At 33.9% G+C, this 20,381-nt stretch overlaps 2 protein-coding genes across 4 annotated transcripts in view; one reads left to right on the forward strand and one right to left on the reverse strand.

The window, feature by feature from the left end:
* Positions 1-4,712, forward strand: part of LOC148172259 (calexcitin-1-like) — a 58,760-nt gene extending 54,048 nt beyond the window's left edge. For both annotated transcript variants that reach the window (XM_088038731.1, XM_088038732.1), the window contains 4 exons: positions 34-86; positions 3,012-3,131; positions 3,948-4,160; positions 4,208-4,712. In XM_088038731.1, coding sequence (XP_087894857.1) covers positions 34-86; positions 3,012-3,131; positions 3,948-4,160; positions 4,208-4,318 — 497 coding nt within the window. In that variant the 3' untranslated portion in view covers positions 4,319-4,712. The remainder of the gene's footprint in view (positions 1-33; positions 87-3,011; positions 3,132-3,947; positions 4,161-4,207) is intronic.
* Positions 4,713-12,546: 7,834 nt separating this feature from the next.
* LOC148172261 (uncharacterized) lies at positions 12,547-20,298 on the reverse strand. Of its 2 annotated transcripts, none has more exons than XM_088038533.1 (6): positions 19,971-20,298; positions 14,536-14,620; positions 14,138-14,350; positions 13,961-14,081; positions 13,299-13,906; positions 12,547-13,248 (listed from the first exon to the last, which is right to left on the reverse strand). In XM_088038533.1, exons 3-6 carry the CDS (start codon positions 14,270-14,272, stop codon positions 12,775-12,777), a joined length of 1,338 nt encoding a protein of 445 aa, XP_087894659.1. In that variant the 5' UTR covers positions 14,273-14,350; positions 14,536-14,620; positions 19,971-20,298; the 3' UTR covers positions 12,547-12,774. The 2 variants fall into 2 exon arrangements, with proteins under 2 accessions (XP_087894659.1, XP_087894658.1); XM_088038532.1 differs by lacking the exon at positions 19,971-20,298 and adding an exon at positions 19,453-19,675.
* Positions 20,299-20,381: the final 83 nt, after the last annotated feature.

The following is a 20,381-nucleotide window of genomic DNA, read 5'->3' on the forward strand; positions in this document are numbered from 1 at the left end:
ACATGTAATAACTTGTTTGCTTTTCTGTTACAGATGTTAACCGAAGTGGAACCATTGATAGGAAAGACTTTGAGCTCGCAATTGAGGTAATATTTAATTACTCAATTTTTGTGGGGTCTAAGATATAGGTACAATTGCGTCCAAAAATAATGCAGCATGGTATGAACAGAATATGCAACCAGCAATACATTTTACCCCTAGAACTTTTGGGTTGGTCTGCTTGAGATCTGAGCGGTCAGTTTTTGTACAGGGGTGCGTCAGACATCCAAATTTTATATACAACTCACTCGATAACTCATGCAGATTGAGTCGACAAAACGACATGGTTTGAGGAATATTGAAAAAAATTTAGAATTAATGTTTGTATTTGTAATCAATGACCCCGTTCCTACTATGAGTTGATTGCAATTAAATTAATCTCGCATTTAAGTTTGATTGCTGACATTATTCCAACGTTCATTTTTCTTTATACAATTCACTTTCATTGCTAAAAAAGTAAATTTTAGAACAATCGATTTTTAATTGTGATCAATAGTTAGTAACTAAGTATAGGCCGGTTTAACGCAATAATTTAATTGAAATTAATTAAACTTGCAATTTCCTTATGTCACTTTAAAATAATGTTAAATATTTCATTTTATTCTGAATTGTAAAGAGTAACAGTATCACTTTAGCAGTAGATTGTATAAAGACACATTTAACAATCTTAGTGCTGTTAAAAATTTGGAAACAATATTAGTGTTGGTAAATGCGTTTTTTCGCAATTTTTTGATTTTGCCCACCTGTTTACATCTTGGATACTACCTAGTTATGGCCAACTAGCATTCATAATTTTTAAAGCTTTAATTTATACATTTTCCCGAGTTTTAGTTTTTCAAACATAGTTTTTCAGATGTAAAAACCCCAATAACGTTATATGGTTTCGTAAAAATCTTTGATCAAAATCAAAGATTTAATTTTGTTTCTGTAAACCGGGTTTATAATTTTTTTAATTATTTGTCATTGTTTGAGACCTAAAAAACTCATTTTTTTTTATTTTTCTTACTAGTAATTAACTTATGTTTTCTACTATCTAGTAAGTGAAAAAGTTACAAAACAATGAGAGCAAGTGATTTGACATGTCAAAATTGACAATTATATTTTTATTTAATTTAAGCGAAATTTGATAAATTTCATACTACACTTTTAAGATAATCTAAATTTTAATCATTCGTCAACTCTATTATGACAAGTCCACATTAGATTAAAACAAAACTCAACTTCACACGTTGAGTAATCTACTATATTTGTCTGTATGTCCTGAAACTTTATTTCCAAATATTTTTTCCCTAATTCCAGTAAAATGCTGTAACAATCAAATCTGGTCATCAGACAAGACCCACCACTTGAGGGTGATTATGTTTATAGGGTCTTGCGGTCAGTTTGGTGGAAACTGTTTAAAAAGTTACAGCCATAAACGCACCACAGTATTTATAGTAAACCCAGTTGACATATACCTAGTAAATTTTATGGCCACATTATGATAGGGCCGGGCAGTACTTATCCTTGCGATTGGGGACCATAAATGAGCACGAAATGAGTGCGGGCCTATTCAACCATCGGTCAACTCTCTACCTAGAACTTTGTCGGCTGCAGTTTACAACACCCAGTTTTATTTCTATGGGTGGTTTGACTTAAGCCATAAAATGTTTACTAGGTATATGTCAACTGAGGTTACTATATCCGTTTCTTTTACCATCACAGCACAGCAAAATAAGATCTAAATAATTTTAGAACAGAGTTTTTGCAAACATTGAAGAATTACCATTTTATGACTAGCCAGATGTGCTGGAACGGTCAAAAACCGACTCGTACCTGCCCTGGCGAGGCTCTCAAAATGTTTTCCGACGCTGTTTGGAAATAAGCAATGAGATGGTGCATTATTTTTGGACGCAATTGTACCTACCTATTCTCCTAGTTTGTCTTCACGTGGACACTGTTTACTTACTTCCAAGAAAGTTTGCTTATTTTACCTCTCTAGAGATTGCGCTGAAAGCCCTTGCAAAAATAAACACTGACCGTGCAAAGGGATACAAAGTAACCACCAATTTAAAATTGCAGAGTTTATAACAGTTTCTCCACATTTTAGTCCTTTTATATTAAAAACGATATTAAACGAGCGGTCTGGTTTTTATCGAACACTCCTTACGGGCGCAAATCCAACTAAACATGAAATTAATCTAAAAACTAATTGTTCTTTCGACAGTAATTTATGAACGCTACTAATTTTTAATGATATTCTATTTTAATGTTACATAATTAATATCTTTCTATACAAAAGGGAACAATGAAATTCATTTGTATATTTTCGCAATCGATCAATGCCATCCTTAGATTCAAATAAAAGTGCAAACAGCAGGTGCTGCTACATCTGGGACTACCTAATAATAATTAATGATTACAATAAAATATAATAACAGAAATATGAAAAGCACCTGTAGGCGGGAATCTTAGTTAGAAATTTACATTATAAAAGAAACTCGAGTAAAGTGCAGCAATATTAATATTCTACGTGGATTTGGAGCAATTCGTTTCAGCAATCACGTAGTAGTAAGTTAATTAGCTGGGGATTGAAGATATTGCGCGTCAGTTTTAATGTGGAACAATTACAGATAGGTTAAGGTTGCCTTTATATTCTCCCTAGATTTAGGTTTTCTTTCTAAATTGTTAACACTTTCTTGTTATTTTTCTGGGTAAATCCGCGATTTTATCTATAATTTAAGAGAATTCCATCGATTTCAACAATCATCTGTGACGCAACAAAACTTATTTTGTAACGCCGCTTTGACTATCTCTAGCTTTTGTTCGAGTGAAAGCAAAAACAAAATTATCTTGTTTTACTTTGTTATCGATTGTATTCGTTTGTGTACAACGAACACGCGTGAAGTTGCATTTTTCTAGATAACATAATAAAATATTCAAATACGTTTTTATACGTATATTGTCTTATTTTTAATCACGTAAATTTTCAGAAAATATGTTCGCTACGAGGATGGGCATCCACGACGGATCAATACAAGAAAACCTACGACAGCATGATCCAAATTTGGGATGGACTTCGACAAAAAGCCGATGAAAACAACGACGGGCAGGTAAATTTATATTTCATAGTTTCATATTGAATGGATATTTTCTCTGTTGTGGTTTTGGATTATACAGGACTACGATATTACACAATACATAAATCATAAGTTGAAATTATTAGATGTTTCTTGTTTGATCCCTTTTGTACGAAACGCTTACCACATGCTAGCGGAAAACTTTTTATCGCTTGTACTTCAGCCTGCAAGATGGCAAAAAATTCTCGAAGTCGATTATAAAAATAGCTTAACTGTCCATGTAACTATTTATTATACAAGGTGTTTATAAATGATTCTAGCATCAAGAGTGACTATGAAATGTCAAAAAAAATTGCCGCTTATTACAAATGTTGGTTTCGATATTTTAATTGACATTTGCAGTTAACCTCAAACATGGAACAAAGTAAGTTTTGAGAAATAAACAGTTCTAGTTGTGGTTTAAAACCTAAAAATCTAAAACTTGGACATAAAACCGTAACTGAAACGTCATTATAAATATTTTTAAGATAGTTATATTCACTATGAAGACAAAGCGGCAAAATAGTGCACAAAATAAATTTCAGAGCCACCCTTGATGCTAGAAACATTTATAAACACCTTGTAGATTCCGTGGTACAAAATTCATAATTCAAAATAAAGCTTCTTTGACACCCCACGTATTCTATGAGATTTAAACAATTTATGGTTACACTGACTAGACAAATGTGCCAATCGATTTAACGAAAAACAACGACAAAGGAAACGCAAGAAAATTTGGTTTAAGCGTGCAATGAATCTTCGAATTTCGAATTATCACTATGAAAATTTAGTTTGTTTTACATTTCCCAGGTGAGTGTAGAAGAATGGGCACTGATGTGGGACGAGTATGCCAAAAACCCAGAAAATGCATTAGACTGGCAAACAAAATATCTGAGATTCATGTTCGACTTAGAAGATGCCAGTGGCGATGGTAGCATTGATATTGACGAATTTACAAGCGTTTGCTCCTGCTATGGCTTAGAACCGCCAGAGTGTAGAGAGGCATTTCAAAAAATGTCAAGCGTAAGTAAACAAACTCGTATAAATAGATAAAAACGTTTTGTTTACAGGGGAAAAAGGAAGTCAATTACGAACAATTTGCAGCTTTATGGAAACAGTTTTTCACATCTGAAGACCCTTCTGATCCCGGAAATTTCATCTTTGGAAAAACCAAATTTTAATTCAGCAGTGACTGTTTTCTCGAATTTTATGCTTCGGCTGTTTCGAATTTTTGGGATGCCCTATAGATATACACTAACGTTTAGACATTTTTGTTTTACCTAAAAACGAAATCCCGTTGTCTGTAATATTATAATGTTTGTTACTATTAACTAATAACAAACTGCAACACTTCCTATCTAAAAGTTTATTTAAGTAGTGTCAATTTCGAATTGTGATGTGAATCACTTCAATTTGAGTTTATTAGAAATAAATATCTTTGTCAAACAAGTGTTGCAGTTTTTATTCAACTTTTTTGTTAAATGTGTTACCATAATGAAGTCTTTAAATGTATCGTATGTGCACAAAAATATAAATTAGATATTATTATAATAAAAACAAAATTATACAAAAAAATTTAGAATTACTGGAGGAACCCAATCTACCATATAGTATTATCTAGACCTATTCGAAAAGAAGTTGCAGCTCTGTACAGTGATCTTAGGTAGGTATTTTTAATAGAATACTCGAAAAATGTCAACAAAAATTGCAAAAAATCACTAAACTATTGCAATCTACCGCCAGCAACACAATAACAACAAGCTGAACTCACCCTAATAAGCTGAGCTTGTTTCTGATTGACTGGCCATGACATTAAGGTGCTCACAATCATTTGTTTCTGGTTACTAATACAAGATGTTTATAAATGTTTCTAGCATCAAAGGTGGCTATGAAATATCAAAGAAATTTGCCGCTCATTATAAATGTGGGTTTAGATTTTTCAACTGACATTTGTAGTTAACCTCAATCATAGAGCATAGTAAGTTTTGAGAAGAAAACTGTTCTAGTAAAATCAAAAATTTGGAAACAAAACCGTAACTGAAATGTCGTTGACGTAAGTAACATTATAAATAATTTTGAAGATACAAGGTGTTTATAAATGTTTCTAGCATCAAGGGTGGCTAAGACATGTCAAAGAAATTTGCCGCTCATTATAAATGTGGGTTTAGATTTTTCAACTGACATTTGCAGTTAACCTCAAACATGGAGCAAAGTAAGTTTTGAGAAGAAAACTGTTCTAGTTGTGGTTTAAAACTTGAAAATCAAACACAAAACTGTAACTGAAACGTCATGGACGTAAATAACATTATAAATAATTTTCAAGGTAGTTACGTTCAGCATGAAAACAAAGCGGCAAAATAGTGTACGGCAGGAATTCCAAAGCCACCCTTGATGCTAGAAACATTTATAAACACCTTGTAGTTATATTCACTATGAAAACAAAGCGGCAAAGTAGTGTACGACAGGAATTCCAGAGCCACCCTAAATGCTAGAAACATTTATAAACACCTTGTACAACTTCACTCTAGTTCTAATAAAAATCAATCCACTCTTCAAAAAACTCACTCTACTTGTCACAAATTTCACTTCTGGATCACCCTTGGCACGGTCTCACCCCAATCAGTCCCAGAAAGCCCCCTCGAGTACATTTCTTGTTTTGCCTTTACCGAGTGGTTAATGTGCGCTCACAATCGGAATAAACGCCAGGAAACTGTTTCTAGACAGTGTCAAATCACTTTGGGGACACAAAATATAGATTTTTCATTGAAAATTGCAAAAAACGAGACGCGTCTAACAGATTCAAAAGTCGACTGTGATCGGTTGGTTCATTCAAAGCTACCAACCTTATTGAATGACATTTGAAAAACTAAATCATTATTTTCCTTTATCTTTTATTTACTGTGGCTATAACTTTTTGTTTGTGTTCGGTAATTTCGGCTCTCATTCTTTTAAATACAATTCTGCAGCATTATTTAATTTTCATCCGAACATGCAAACCATGACGAAACTAACCGACAGTATCCGAAGTGGCGCGTGAGTTCAGTTCTGGGGATTTTCGGTTTTGCGCGAAATTCTGTTTTGTGGTGATTTTTTATGATGTGAAAGTATTTTTGGAGTGTTTGTGTGTGCCCAGATGTTTTGGCAGCAATAATTTTTATCAAAAAGTTGTGAGAAACAAATGGAATAAATGCGGTGAGTTTACAATAAACTAAGATTATGTTTTTTTAGCCCCGTAAATATTTTGATGTTTTCTTGTCGAAACTGCTTCCATAATGTAGCACTTTGTTTATTAATTACTTTAATAAGTGGATTTACAACAAATGTGGAAAATGCATGAATGAAGTGCAAAACATGGCGCCAATGACAACAAAAGTTAAGGTAACTTGATCAATTAGGCGAGAACTTTTGAAGCAAGTACAGTTTACCAAACGATCTCGTGCGGTTATGGCTTTGACTTTTCAATTTGTTTGCAGTTACTTTACTGCAAACCCTCATAAACATAATCATCCTCAAGTAGTTGGGTCTTACCTGCATTGAAATAAACCGCTAGGCTAGACGTATTTTGAGGAATTCCATTGTTTTGATTTGTAAAACTGACCACCTGGGTAATAGTAGATTTTATTATACGGCAGAAAAGTGGTACTTTTTGTCGAGCCAAATTGCGAGACAGCGAAGCCACTTTTCGGCCAAATAACAAATACTACTTTTTCTCCAAACGTTAAATTCAGTTCCACGACCGACAATGAGTGAACGCAAATTGAACTAAAAACATAGCTATGCATGTTGTTGTCATTGATGACATTTACTGTGAAACATATTGGTTTCAAAGAGTTACAAAGTTAAGATCGGGCAAGTTCCATACAAAATGTAAGTCTCAAATAAATAGTAGCCGTCACAAAAAGTACTTTTTCTCCAAACGTCACAAAAAGTCACTATTTTGTAGTCGTTTTTAGACAGTAAAGTAGGCAATTTTGTTATATGTAATGAAAAGCGCTCGTTGACATGGAAACACTTTTGCTGCCTAGGCAGAAAAAGTACTTTTTGTGACGGTTACTATTTGAGACTTACATTTTGTATGGCACTTGCACGATCTTAACTTTGAAACTCTTTGGAACCAATATTTTTCAGTAAATATAATCATTGACAACTATCTACATCCATAGCCATCCATGTTTATAGTTCCATTTGGGTTCACTAATTTTGGGTCGTGGAAATGAATCTAACCGTTTGGAGAAAAAGTAGTAGTTGTTATTTGGCCGAAAAGTGACTTTGCTGTCTCGCAATTTTGCATACGCTACGCTCCGCTTTGCTACTGCAATTTAATTGCTCGACAAAAAGTACCACTTATCTGCCGTATAACAAAATCTACTATAGGCTACCGGACTGTTTTTTTTTTATTTCAAAAAACAAATCTGTCTAGTCTGAAAACATTAAAAACCAATGTCCATTTTTTTTACGCAATTTATTTATACCAAAAAAAAAGTTTAAAAAACGGATAGTTTCAAACACGCGCCTTGGTGACGTAACAACTTCTTAGTCGACGCCTATTGGCTACAGGAATGCCGAGGCCATTGGTGAAAATGATGAAGTTGAGTTTGAATTGAGGTTATGAATGCATCAAATGTGTGTGCAGAACGTGAATTGCTGTAGTTTTTGTATCTTTCTTAATTTAGTGCGCCAATAATCAAAAAGCGAAAATGGACTGATGGCGTTCTGTACAGATGACTTATGAAAACAAAACTTCTGATTGGTTGACGCAAGTGTGCTATAAACCGGAAACCAGTTAGGAATCATAACGATTACTCTATCTCACTCTCACCAATGTAACATTCCGTTGACGTATGCGTTTTCTCAATTCATATGCATAGAAAGGAGTTATGACGTAGTCACTGAACACTTATTTAAACTAACAGCGCGAAGCTGGATTTCAAACGAATATTTAGCTAATAATTCCGACCTTTGGAGAACAAAAAATCTGTTTGGTAATTAATTCATGTGTATACGTAACTCATAAACATAATAAAATGCATCGATTTTTCTGGTGTCCGGTAACCTATTTTCTGTAGACAGCAAAAGTGTTTCCATGTCAACGAGCGCTTTTTTTACTTATAACAAAATTGCTTACTTTACTGTCTAATAAAACGACTAAAAAATAGTGACTTTTGTGACGTTTGGAGAAAAACATATTTATTGCGGTTCAGACGCAACCACTTAAAGATGATTATGTTTATGGAGGTTTACGGTAAGGTGGCTATAAACAAATTGTAAAGTCAAAGCCACAACCGCACTAGATCGTTTGGTAAACTGTACTCTCCTACTTGGAAAAGCTGGTTTAAAAGTGGTCCTTATGTACCAAATGTTAAATGAGTTTTCTTTTTTCCTGCTCTCCTGAACCTCCAAATAAAATTATGTCGTTGAAGTTAGCTTGGGATTGGCTTTTTGGTTGCGCCGTAACATAGGCAACACAACGTGCACTCGGCTTTTTTTACAGTAGACCAGACAAATACTGGAATTTCGTGGGTATTTTCATGTTTTCGCTACTTTTCTTTCAAATTTATGGCAATTTGACTTTGGAATAATAACCTCCCATTGTGACAATCAATACTGTGGTGTAAAATATACAGAAAAGGGATAAACAAAGGGGGTTGTGCTGTCGCCTTTTTCATCACCGTTATCGTAAATATCCAGCATCTACTCCGGTCGCAGTGATCCCAAAAAATAGAGAAAAATTCACTGATAAATCTCCCATATCAAGTTTCTCTCCACCAGCCGTCAGAGGGTTGTCATCTCACCCCGCTGTAATTCACCCCGTAAAAATGTAAAAAATCGAAAATGTACCCTAATGGCATTAGTCACAAAAAATTGAGAAAAATTCACTGATAAATCTCCCATATCAAGTTTGCCTCCACCAGCCGTCAGAGGGTTGTAATCCCGCCCCATTTTAATTCACCCTGAAAAATGTAAAAAATCGAAAATGTACGCCAATGGCATTAGTCACAAAAAATAGAGAAAAATTCACTGATAAATCTCCCATATCAACTTTGCCTCCACCAGCCGTCAGAGGGTTGTAATCTCGCCCCATTTTAATTCACCCTGAAAAATGTAAAAAATCGAAAATGTACCCCAATGGCATTAGTCTCAAAAAATAGAGAAAAATTCACTGATAAATCTCCCTTATTAACTTTGCCTCCACCAGCCGTCAGAGGGTTGTAATCTCGCCCCGTTTTAATTCACCCCGTAAAAATGTAAAAAATCGAAAATGTACCCCAATGGCATTAGTCTCAAAAAATAGAGAAAAATTCACTGATAAATCTCCCTTATTAACTTTGCCTCCACCAGCCGTCAGAGGGTTGTAATCTCGCCCCGTTTTAATTCACCCCGTAAAAATGTAAAAAATCGAAAATGTACCCCAATGGCATTAGTCTCAAAAAATAGAGAAAAATTCACTGATAAATCTCCCATATCAACTTTGCCTCCACCAGCCGTCAGAGGGTTGTAATCTCGCCCCGTTGTAATTCACCCCGTAAAAATGTAAAAAATCGAAAATGTACCCCAATGGCATTAGTCTCAAAAAATAGAGAAAAATTCACTGATAAATCTCCCATATCAACTTTGCCTCCACCAGCCGTCAGAGGGTTGTAATCTCGCCCCGTTTTAATTCACTCCATAAAAATGTAAAAAATCGAAAATGTACCCCAATGGCATTAGTCTCAAAAAATAGAGAAAAATTCACTGATAAATCTCCCATATCAACTTTGCCTCCACCAGCCGTCAGAGGGTTGTAATCTCGCCCCGTTTTAATTCCCCCCCTAAAAACGTGAAAAGTCGAAAATGTACCCCAACGGCATTAGACCCAAAAAATTGAGAAAAATTTACTGATAAATCTCCCATATCAAGTTTGTCCCCACCAGCCGTCAGAGGGTTGTAATCTCGCCCCATTTTAATTCACCCTCTAAAAATGTGAAAAGTCGAAAATGTACCCCAACGGCATTAGACCCAAAAAATAGAGAAAAATTCACTGATAAAGCTCCCATATCAAGTTTGTCTCCACCAGCCGTCAGAGAGTTGTAATTTTGCCCCATTTTAATTCACCCTCTCAAAATGTGAAAATTTAAAAATGTACCCCAATAGCATTTGACCCAAACATTAGAGAAAAATTTATCGAATAATCTCCTATAGCATATTTGTTTCCATCAGCCGTTAGGGGGTGTCAGGCTTATTAAATAAATTAAATTTTTTTTTGGCAACCCATAATACACTATCCGTGTATTGTATAGTGCTTATTTAGATTTTCGGAATTTTGAATTTACCGGCACATCGTTATTTTCTATTAATTAAATTTAGAATTTTTAAATTATCTCACAAGTAGATAAAGTTAGGCATCTAAGCATATTTTTTTTAATTCAGAATCAGTAAAATGTGTACATATTCTGTTTTTTTCTCGGAGGAGGCCGTTTCAGTCATCTTAGCTCTGTGTTTTTTAAAATAACTGGAAAACGTAAAAAACACAAAATTCAAAAAATGCAGTAAAACTCGGTACAACATTAGCATAAAATTATGGCTTATCACTTATCACTAATTTGTTTTGCGATGCATGAAACTCATACCTGGCGTAATTTTGTATTTAATTTTTGAAATATATTTTTTGAAAATAAAAACTGAACAGAAATTGGAAATTGTAGCTCAAATTTACACAAAATTATGAAGTTTAAACTTATTTTGCGATCCTCGAACTGGACTCACCCAAAATAAATTTAGTTCATCTCAGTTTTAAACCCCTCATTTGTGATATTTTTTTTTTAAGTTTTCAACCAAATATGTAATTTTTCTGATAAATTGGTGTTACTCTATCCTGAAGAAAAAACAATTTGCCGGTAAATTCAAACTTAAAAAAAATGACACTGCAACTTATTACAAAGAAAGGTGTATTCTGGGTTGCCAGAAAAACACTCTTTTTTTTGTTTTAAAGGCAAAATAATTAAACATTACAATCTGATAGTTTTTGGAAGCAAATGTGATTAATGGAATTAATTAGGATTTTTTTTTCTATTTTTTGACATTAATTCCATTGGGGTACATTTTCGATTTTTTACACTTTTAGAGGGTGAAATAAAATGAAGCGAGATTACAACCTTCTGAGGGCTGGTGGAGGCAAAGTTGATATGGGAGATTTATCAGTGAATTTTTCAATAATTTTTTAGACTAATGCCGTTGGGGTACATTTTCGACTTTTCACATTTTTAGAGGGTGAATTAAAATGGGGCGAGATTACAACCCTCTGACGGCTGGTGGGGACAAACTTGATATGGGAGATTTATCAGTGAATTTTTCTCTATTTTTTGTGACTAATGCCATTGGCGTACATTTTCGATTTTTTACATTTTTCAGGGTGAATTAAAATGGGGCGGGATTACAACCCTCTGACGGCTGGTGGAGGCAAACTTGATATGGGAGATTTATCAGTGAATTTTTCTCAATTTTTTGTGACTAATGCCATTAGGGTACATTTTCGATTTTTTACATTTTCACGGGGTGAATTACAGCGGGGTGAGATTACAACCCTCTGACGGCTGGTGGAGAGAAACTTGATAAGGGAGATTTATCAGTGAATTTTTCTCAATTTTTTGGGATCACTGCGACCGGGGTAGATGCTGGATTTTTACGATAACGGTGATGAAGACATTTCAACCCTCTTTGATTAACCCTTTTCTGTATATTTTACACCAAAGTATTGATTGTCACAATGGGAGGTTATTATTCCAAAGTCAAATTGCCATAAATTTGAAAGAAAAGTAGCGAAAACATGAAAATACCCACGAAATTCCAGTATTTGTCTGGTCTACTGTAAAAAAAGCCGAATGCACGTTGTGTTGCCTATGTTACGGCGCAACCAAAAAGCCAATCCCAAGCTAACTTCAACGACATAATAAAATTCAGTTGTGTAATTGTGGATTGTCCTGTTTATCTTTCAAATGTTAAATAGTAGTTTAAAATGAAGTTTTTGAGCTTTTATCGGCCGCACAGATCATTTCAATGGTTGCAGCTAGGGTCCCTTATGCCGCTAATAGGCATTTTGAGTAATTTTAGACCAAAATATAAAATGGCATTTGGTGACTGAGTAGACAACCAGCAATACTGTTGCGTGCATGTAGTAGGCTCTGATTTCACCTTGAATTACAGGCCGATCTTGTTTCGAAAATTGCAATCTAACATTTAAAAATAATTCCTTTCTTTTACGACTAGAGGAAAGCAAAAAGGTTCCAGAACCTAGAGTAAGCAGCTTCATTCCTTCTACAGGGTCCGGCAACACTTGTGTCCCTCCCCCAAAATCGTCTTAATTTTTAAGATAAAATTTTGACAATTTGCTTACGAATCAAAGTCTCAAACAGTATTAAAAAAAAAACAGGAATTAAACTCACAATTTTAAAATCATTTATTCAATAGCTTTCAACATTGGTAAATACATGAAATTAAACATAAAACAGTGTTTATCAACAATTCACAATAAAAATAAAAATAATTCGTGCAAAACTTGATAAAATCCATAATAGTAAGCCATAGTTTATATAAAATAAATGTACAATCTTATTCTAAAGAAACCCCAAATCACTAGTAAAACACAAAAAAACGCACTAAACTACTTTTTAAGCATTATTTTAAACAAATTACTCCTGAAGTTGTTGACCATCCGTTCAAACTCCTCCACTTGCGCCTTCAATTTAACATTTTTCTCATACAATTCGTCAGCTTCCTTCTGCAGAGTCATTTCCTTTACCTTCCTCTTCAATCTCGACTTTCTGGAAGCTTCATTGTTCTTATCACGCAGCTCTCTATACTTGTTGGCGTCAGAATGCTCGGACGAAATCGACGAGGTGCGTCTTTGTGGTCGACCTCTTCTACCGCGTGGCAGCTCTTCATCACTATCGGAGTCTGATGACACGACTGGTTCCCTTTTAGACAACTTCTTAGAAGGCGGGACGTAGTCCTCGTCGTCGTCGTCATCGTAACGTTTGGATCTTCGTCTAGATTTTGGTTGAATTGGGATGTCCAATAGTGCGGACGTGGTGGGATCATCAAAAGGTATGTCTTCGATGTTGACGGTCGTGACGTCCTGCAAGAATAGTGTGAGCTAAACATATACAGTGTGATTAATAGTGTTACCTTCTCGTTAACATAGTCCAGGATATTGAAGCTGGTCTCAAGATCGACAACAGAATCAATGACGTCAGGAGTGTTCAAAACCATTGCTTGGTTGAATCCCAGGTTGAGTTTAAGTTTGGGAATCGTTCTGGGTGTCGACGGTTCGCTTGAACAGCTGCTGTTGGTGTCTTCAGGTGTCTCAATTCCCAAATTTTGGTTCGTATTCACGGAATACTCATTGCAAGGCGAAGAAACGTTCGAGTATTGATTCTCGGTTGCACTTAGAACACTATTAGCATCTTCGACTTTTAAGATGGATGCACTAACTTGATCTTGCACATTCATTGGGGTTTCGTTTCCATTAATTATGTATATATTTCCCTGATCTGATTCAGATGTTGTAAATAGCAAATTAGCCTCAGAACCCTGTACAATATTAACTACTTCACTATCGATGGTAGCGTGAACGTTCACATTTGAATAAACTGAAAAGTCATTGGGTTGTTTGTTTGAAAGTACACTATTACCCGTCCGAATGATGTCGTATTCAAACTTAAAAGGATCTGTGGCTGATGGTGACTCTATGTAAGTATTTTCATATACCATAAAATTAAACGGTCCTTTTCTATCTGTAAACGAAACCGACTGTAATGAATGATACTAACTTAGTGAAGAGGACTCACCGAAGGTCGGCGTATTGAGTTCATCTATAGCATTTGTCTTTCGGCTGTCCTCTGGAAGGAACGGAGCAAGATCGCTGAATTCTTCCATTTCGAGCTTGACAGGCCTTCCAGATGAATCGGTCTACCAAAAAAACAACAATCAAAAACTGAAGAAAATTGGATCAACACTCTTCATACCTCGTCCTGTGCGCTGGTTTTCCCCGACGCCCCATTTATCGGGTTTACGTCGTAAGGGTTGACACAGTGGAGGACCGAAGCTTCCATATCTGATAGATCCAGGTTTGTTGAGTTCGATGTGTCCAAACTTAACATTGGGCTTAGTTGTGGAGATTTCTCGCCATGATGGGCAGGTGGCTGATAAAACAGCAGCGGATTCCATTTCGACAGGGACTGCAACGACCGATTCAACATAAGACAATGACATAAGACAATGCTCGAACGAAGTGTTATCGCGACTAAATGCAACATGTCCCTACCACTCGCTTTTGATCGCGACTAGTTACAACATACCCCTACCACTCGCTTATATAGAGCGAAGACAAGTTATAACATGTTCGCGCGGTATCAACACTTACATTAAATTCGCCTTGTCCTTTTTTAAAAATGTTGACTCTTGTAGGGCCTCACCAGTGGAAGAGTTGAGTGTTTGACACGCTCAACCTGAAACAAAATGGAGATTGTAGACTGTATTTGCACTAGCACTGCTAGAAAATGTTACAAGATTTGGCAGTTTTGTGAAAAAACTTGAAAAATTCAACGCGTCAGTCACTTCAAAGAGACAAAAAGGATGAATCTTCATTTTTAAGACGAAGAAAAAATTTCCAACATCGTTCACTAAAATTCGTAATTTTGGTAATTTTAGTGCTACAGCCATGAAATTTGGGAAAGTTACTATTTTTCGGCCGAAAATTAATTCTACCAAAATTTTGGAAAATTTTATTTTAAAAGCGAAGCAAAATTTTCGACATCCTGCACTAAAAAACTCGTAATCTTGATAATTTTAGTGCTACAGCTTTGAAATTTGGGAAGTGACTATTTTTGAGTCGTAAATTATTTCTACCAAACTGCAAAATTGTGGAGCAAAAAACACTAATTTTAGAAATTTTCATTTTTAAGACGAAGCAAAATTTTCGACATCCTGCACTACAATTCGTAATTTTGGTAATTTTAGTGCTCCAGTTTTGAAATTTAAGAAAGTTACCATTTTTGAGTTGTATATTAATTCTACCAAATTGCAAAACTATGAGGCCAAAGGCACAAATTTTGGAAATTATTTTTTAAGGCGAAGCAAAAATTTCCAACATCGTTAACTCAAATCCGTAATTTGGGTAATTTTAGTGCTACAGCTATGAAATTTGGGAGTTACTATTTTTCGGCCGAAAATTAATTCTACCAAATTGCAAAATTATGGGACAAAAGACACAAATTTTGGAAAATTTTATTTTAAAGGCGAAGCAAAATTTTCGACATCCTGCACTAAAATTCGTAATTTTGATAATTTTAGTGCTACACCATTGAAATTTGGGAAAGTGACTAATTTTAAGTCGTAATTATTAATTCTACCAAATTTTAAAATTATGGAACAAAAAACACAAATTTTAGAAATTTTCATTTTTAAGATGAAGCAAAATTATCGACATCCTGCACTAAAATTCGTAATCTTGATAATTTCAGTGCTACAGTTTTGAAATTTGGGAAAGTTGCCATTTTTGAGTCGTAAATTAATTTTACTAAATTGCAAAACTATGGGGCAGAAGACACAAATTTTGGAAATTTTAATTTTTAAGGCGAAGCAAAATTTCCGACGTCCTGCACTAAAATTCGTAATTTTGGTAATTTTAGTGCTCCAGTTTTGAAATTTAGGAAAGTTACCATTTTTGAGTCGTAAATTAATTCTACCAAATTGCAAAACTATGGGGCAGAAGACACAAATTTTGGAAATTTTAATTTTTAAGGCGAAACAAAATTTCCGACGTCCTGAACTAAAATTCGTAATTTTGCTAATTTTAGTGCTCCAGTTTTGAAATTTAGGAAAGTTACCATTTTTGAGTAGTAAATTAATTCTACTAAATTGCAAAACTATGGGGCCGAAGACACAAATTTTGGAAATTATTTTTTAAGGCGAAGCAAAAATTTCCAACATCGTTAACTCAAATCCGTAATTTGGGTAATTTTAGTGCTACAGCTATGAAATTTGGGAGTTACTATTTTTCGGCCGTAAATTAATTCTACCAAATTGCAAAATTATGGGACAAAAGACACAAATTTTGGAAAATTTTATTTTAAAGGCGAAGCAAAATTTTCGACATCCTGCACTAAAATTCGTAATTTTGATGATTTTAGTGCTACACCATTGCAATTTGGGAAAGTGACTAATTTTAAGTCGTAATTATTAATTCTACCAAATTTTAAAATTGTGGAACAAAAAACACAAATTTTAGATATTTTCATTTTTAAGATGAGGCAAAATTTTCGACTTCCTGCACTAAAACTCGTAATCTTGATAATTTTAGTGCTACAGCTTTGAAATTTGGGAAGTGACTATTTTTGAGTCGTAAATTATTTCTACCAAATTGCAAAATTGTGGAGCAAAAAACACAAATTTTAGAAATTTTCATTTTTAAGACGAAGCAAAATTTTCGACATCCTGCACTAAAATTCGTAATTTTGGTTATTTTAGTGCTACAGTTTTGAATTTGGGAAAGTTGCCATTTTTGAGTAGTAAATTAATTCTACCAAATTGCAAAACGATGAGGCCGAAGACACAAATTTTGGAAATTCTTTTTTAAGGCGAAGCAAAATTTCCGACGTCGTGCACTAAAATTCGTAATTTTGGTAATTTTAGTGCTCCAGTTTTAAAATTTAGGAAAGTTACTATTTTTGAGTCGTAAATTAATTTTACTAAATTGCAAAACTATGGGGCAGAAGACACGAATTTTGAAAATTTTCATTTTTAAGACGAAGTAAAATTTTCGACATCCTGCACTAAAATTCGTAATTTTGATAATTTTAGTGCTACACCATTGAAATTTGGGAAAGTGACTAATTTTAAGTCGTAATTATTAATTCTACCAAATTTTAAAATTATGGAACAAAAAACACAAATTTTAGAAATTTTCATTTTTAAGATGAAGCAAAATTATCGACATCCTGCACTAAAATTCGTAATTTTGATGATTTTAGTGCTCCAGTTTTAAAATTTAGAAAAATCACCATTTTTGAGTCGTAAATTAATTCTACCAAATTGCAAAACTGTAAGGACGAAGACACAAATTTTAGAAATTCTTTTTAAGACGAAGAAAAATTTTCGACATCCTGCACTACAATTCGTAATTTTGGTTATTTTAGTGCAACAGTTTTGAAATTTGGGAAAGTTGCCATTTTTGAGTTGTATATTAATTCTACCAAATTGCAAAACTATGAGGCCGAAGACACAAATTTTGGAAATTATTTTTTAAGGCGAAGCAAAAATTTCCAACATCGTTAACTCAAATCCGTAATTTGGGTAATTTTAGTGCTACAGCTATGAAATTTGGGAGTTACTATTTTTCGGCCGTAAATTAATTCTACCAAATTGCAAAATTATGGGACAAAAGACACAAATTTTAGAAAATTTTATTTTAAAGGCGAAGCAAAAATTTCGACATCCTGCACTAAAATTCGTAATTTTGATGATTTTAGTGCTACACCATTGCAATTTGGGAAAGTGACTAATTTTAAGTCGTAATTATTAATTCTACCAAATTTTAAAATTGTGGAACAAAAAACACAAATTTTAGATATTTTCATTTTTAAGATGAGGCAAAATTTTCGACTTCCTGCACTAAAACTCGTAATCTTGATAATTTTAGTGCTACAGCTTTGAAATTTGGGAAGTGACTATTTTTGAGTCGTAAATTATTTCTACCAAATTGCAAAATTGTGGAGCAAAAAACACAAATTTTAGAAATTTTCATTTTTAAGACGAAGCAAAATTTTCGACATCCTGCACTAAAATTCGTAATTTTGGTTATATTAGTGACTAAATTGCAAAACTATGGGGCAGAAGACACAAATTTTGGAAATTTTCATTTTTAAGACAAAGCAAAATTTTCGACATCCTGCACTAAAATTCGTAATTTTGGTAATTTTAGTGCTCCAGTTTTGAAATTTAGGAAAGTTGCCATTTTTGAGTAGTAAATTAATTCTACCAAATTGCAAAACTATGAGGCCGAAGACACAAATTTTGGAAATTCTTTTTTAAGGCGAAACAAAATTTCCGACGTCCTGAACTAAAATTCGTAATTTTGCTAATTTTAGTGCTCCAGTTTTGAAATTTAGGAAAGTTACCATTTTTGAGTAGTAAATTAATTCTACTAAATTGCAAAACTATGGGGCCGAAGACACAAATTTTGGAAATTCTTTTTTAAGGCGAAGCAAAATTTTCGACATCCTTTTGAGTCGTAAATTATTTCTACCAAATTGCAAAATTGTGAAGCAAAAATTTTTTTTAGAAATTTTCATATTTAAGACAAAACAAAAATTTTCGACATCCTTCACCAAATTCGTAATTTTGGTAATAATACAATAATTATTAATTAATTTTGGTAATAGAAGAATAGGAACATAAGTACTTGTCTAATGGACCATCAAACTAGAGTAAATTTGACGAGCAGAAAGGAAGAAAATAAATAAAATAGGATTCGAAAATTCGATGCAAAAAATTGGGGTGGAACAGGAAAGGAATTAGAGACAAAAAGATAAAAAGCCAAAAAAAAAGATCAAATTGAGAGCAGAAGATTTACAAAAAATACTCATAAGCGAAGCAGAAAAAGAAGAAAAAATTAAAATGAAAAAAGTTCGAATTAAGGTGTCGATTGTATTAAATAATCTCCGAAATAAAGTGGCATTTAGATGAGCTAAAATAAAAAAAAAATGAAAATATTTGCAACATTTCGCTAATACTGAAGATATTTATTTAACAAAAAAAAAAAATCAAAAATTACCTGACACTGATTCTCAAATTCATTGGTTTCGCCATTTTTTTTGGTATTGTTTTTTAATTTTTGAAATGTTTTTATTTTCTAGCTATTAAATCCATAATATTTATCCGGATTTTGTAATATATAATTGTCCCCTATAACTTATTTAAGAAAGATAAAGTTGAAGTGTTTATTGAAAAGATAAACACCTAAATTCTAAAAACCCCTTCAGTATCATCCCAGATAAAAGATAAAACCGAAATAATCGGTCAGCAACAAGTAAAATTATCTTGTTTTGCAACGCGGATTCCGCGAAATGAACGAGGCCACATGACGTCACACCGACAAGTCTCTGCAAGTTTGCGGTTCGAAGGCCAACCATAAAGAGCCCACTATACAATCAATACCTTTGTTTACATCGAAGATCTTCATCAATTTCCACGAAAAATTAAAACAACCAAAATAAAAATAGCAATAATAATGACAACAGGAGAGAAACTCGCGTTTTCATGAAAAGTAAAAAATTCTTACTCGACGCTTCCTCGTTGGTTGCAACAGTCGTCACAGGTTTGCAGTCTTCACACAGTCAAAAAAACAGCGGATCAAAATACAGGAAACGGGCTGATAGCAACAATAACTGCTCAAATCGTGGAAATTCAGCAACTGGGAAATTCGGTGCAAGGGAATTCACATCTGCTGCGGTTGAATGTCACGATAACTATGAGCAAGATGGCGGCCGACGGTGAAATTTAGGGGGATTCTTTCATTGTCTGTCTTTGTCTGACTCGTGGAATCGTGTATTTGGGGTCGAAGACTCGAATTTCATTCGCTAATATGACGTCATGTGCGGCCAATGGGAACGCGGAATGTCATGAGACTTTCCCATGAATCATCCTTACTAAGCAGTTTTTGGAGTTTCCAAGAAGTGAAAATTATACGAACGATTATATAAAGCTAGTTCTGTGTATTTGAAGGTTCCGTTATGTAATTTTGGACACGAAAATAATGAAAAAATTGCGCAATATTTTAGATAAAGGAAAAACACTTACATTTCCATTGTACCCATTCTTGAATGTCCTCTTTTAATGCACTTTCTTTTAATAATACAAAAGTTTGTTGAACAAGTACCCAAATTTTGAACGTTGGAAATTTTCGAAATTTGCATAGCCAACTTGTTAGGAATGTACATAGTACGGGGGCACCAACAAAAAATTAATTTTACTCTCAAAACAACTCAACTTTATTTTTATTATGTTAAAAGCAAACGTTTGTTTCACTTTTCAAATTAGATTTGACCACAAAAACACCTTTGAAATGGTAGAATTAGTGCAATGACGCGACGTTTCAACTCACGTGAATACACTTTGATAACAGTGGGGCTACTATTCTGCGTGTTTCATTGGTTACTGGCAGGATAGGTCCACATCGCTCTTAGCTAGCGAATCGCTGAAAAGCTGATG

This window comes from Gnatocerus cornutus, chromosome 6, assembly GCF_029298725.1.
Source record: "Gnatocerus cornutus isolate USDA-ARS CGAHR chromosome 6, icGnaCorn1.1, whole genome shotgun sequence".
Lineage (NCBI taxonomy): Eukaryota > Metazoa > Arthropoda > Insecta > Coleoptera > Tenebrionidae > Gnatocerus > Gnatocerus cornutus.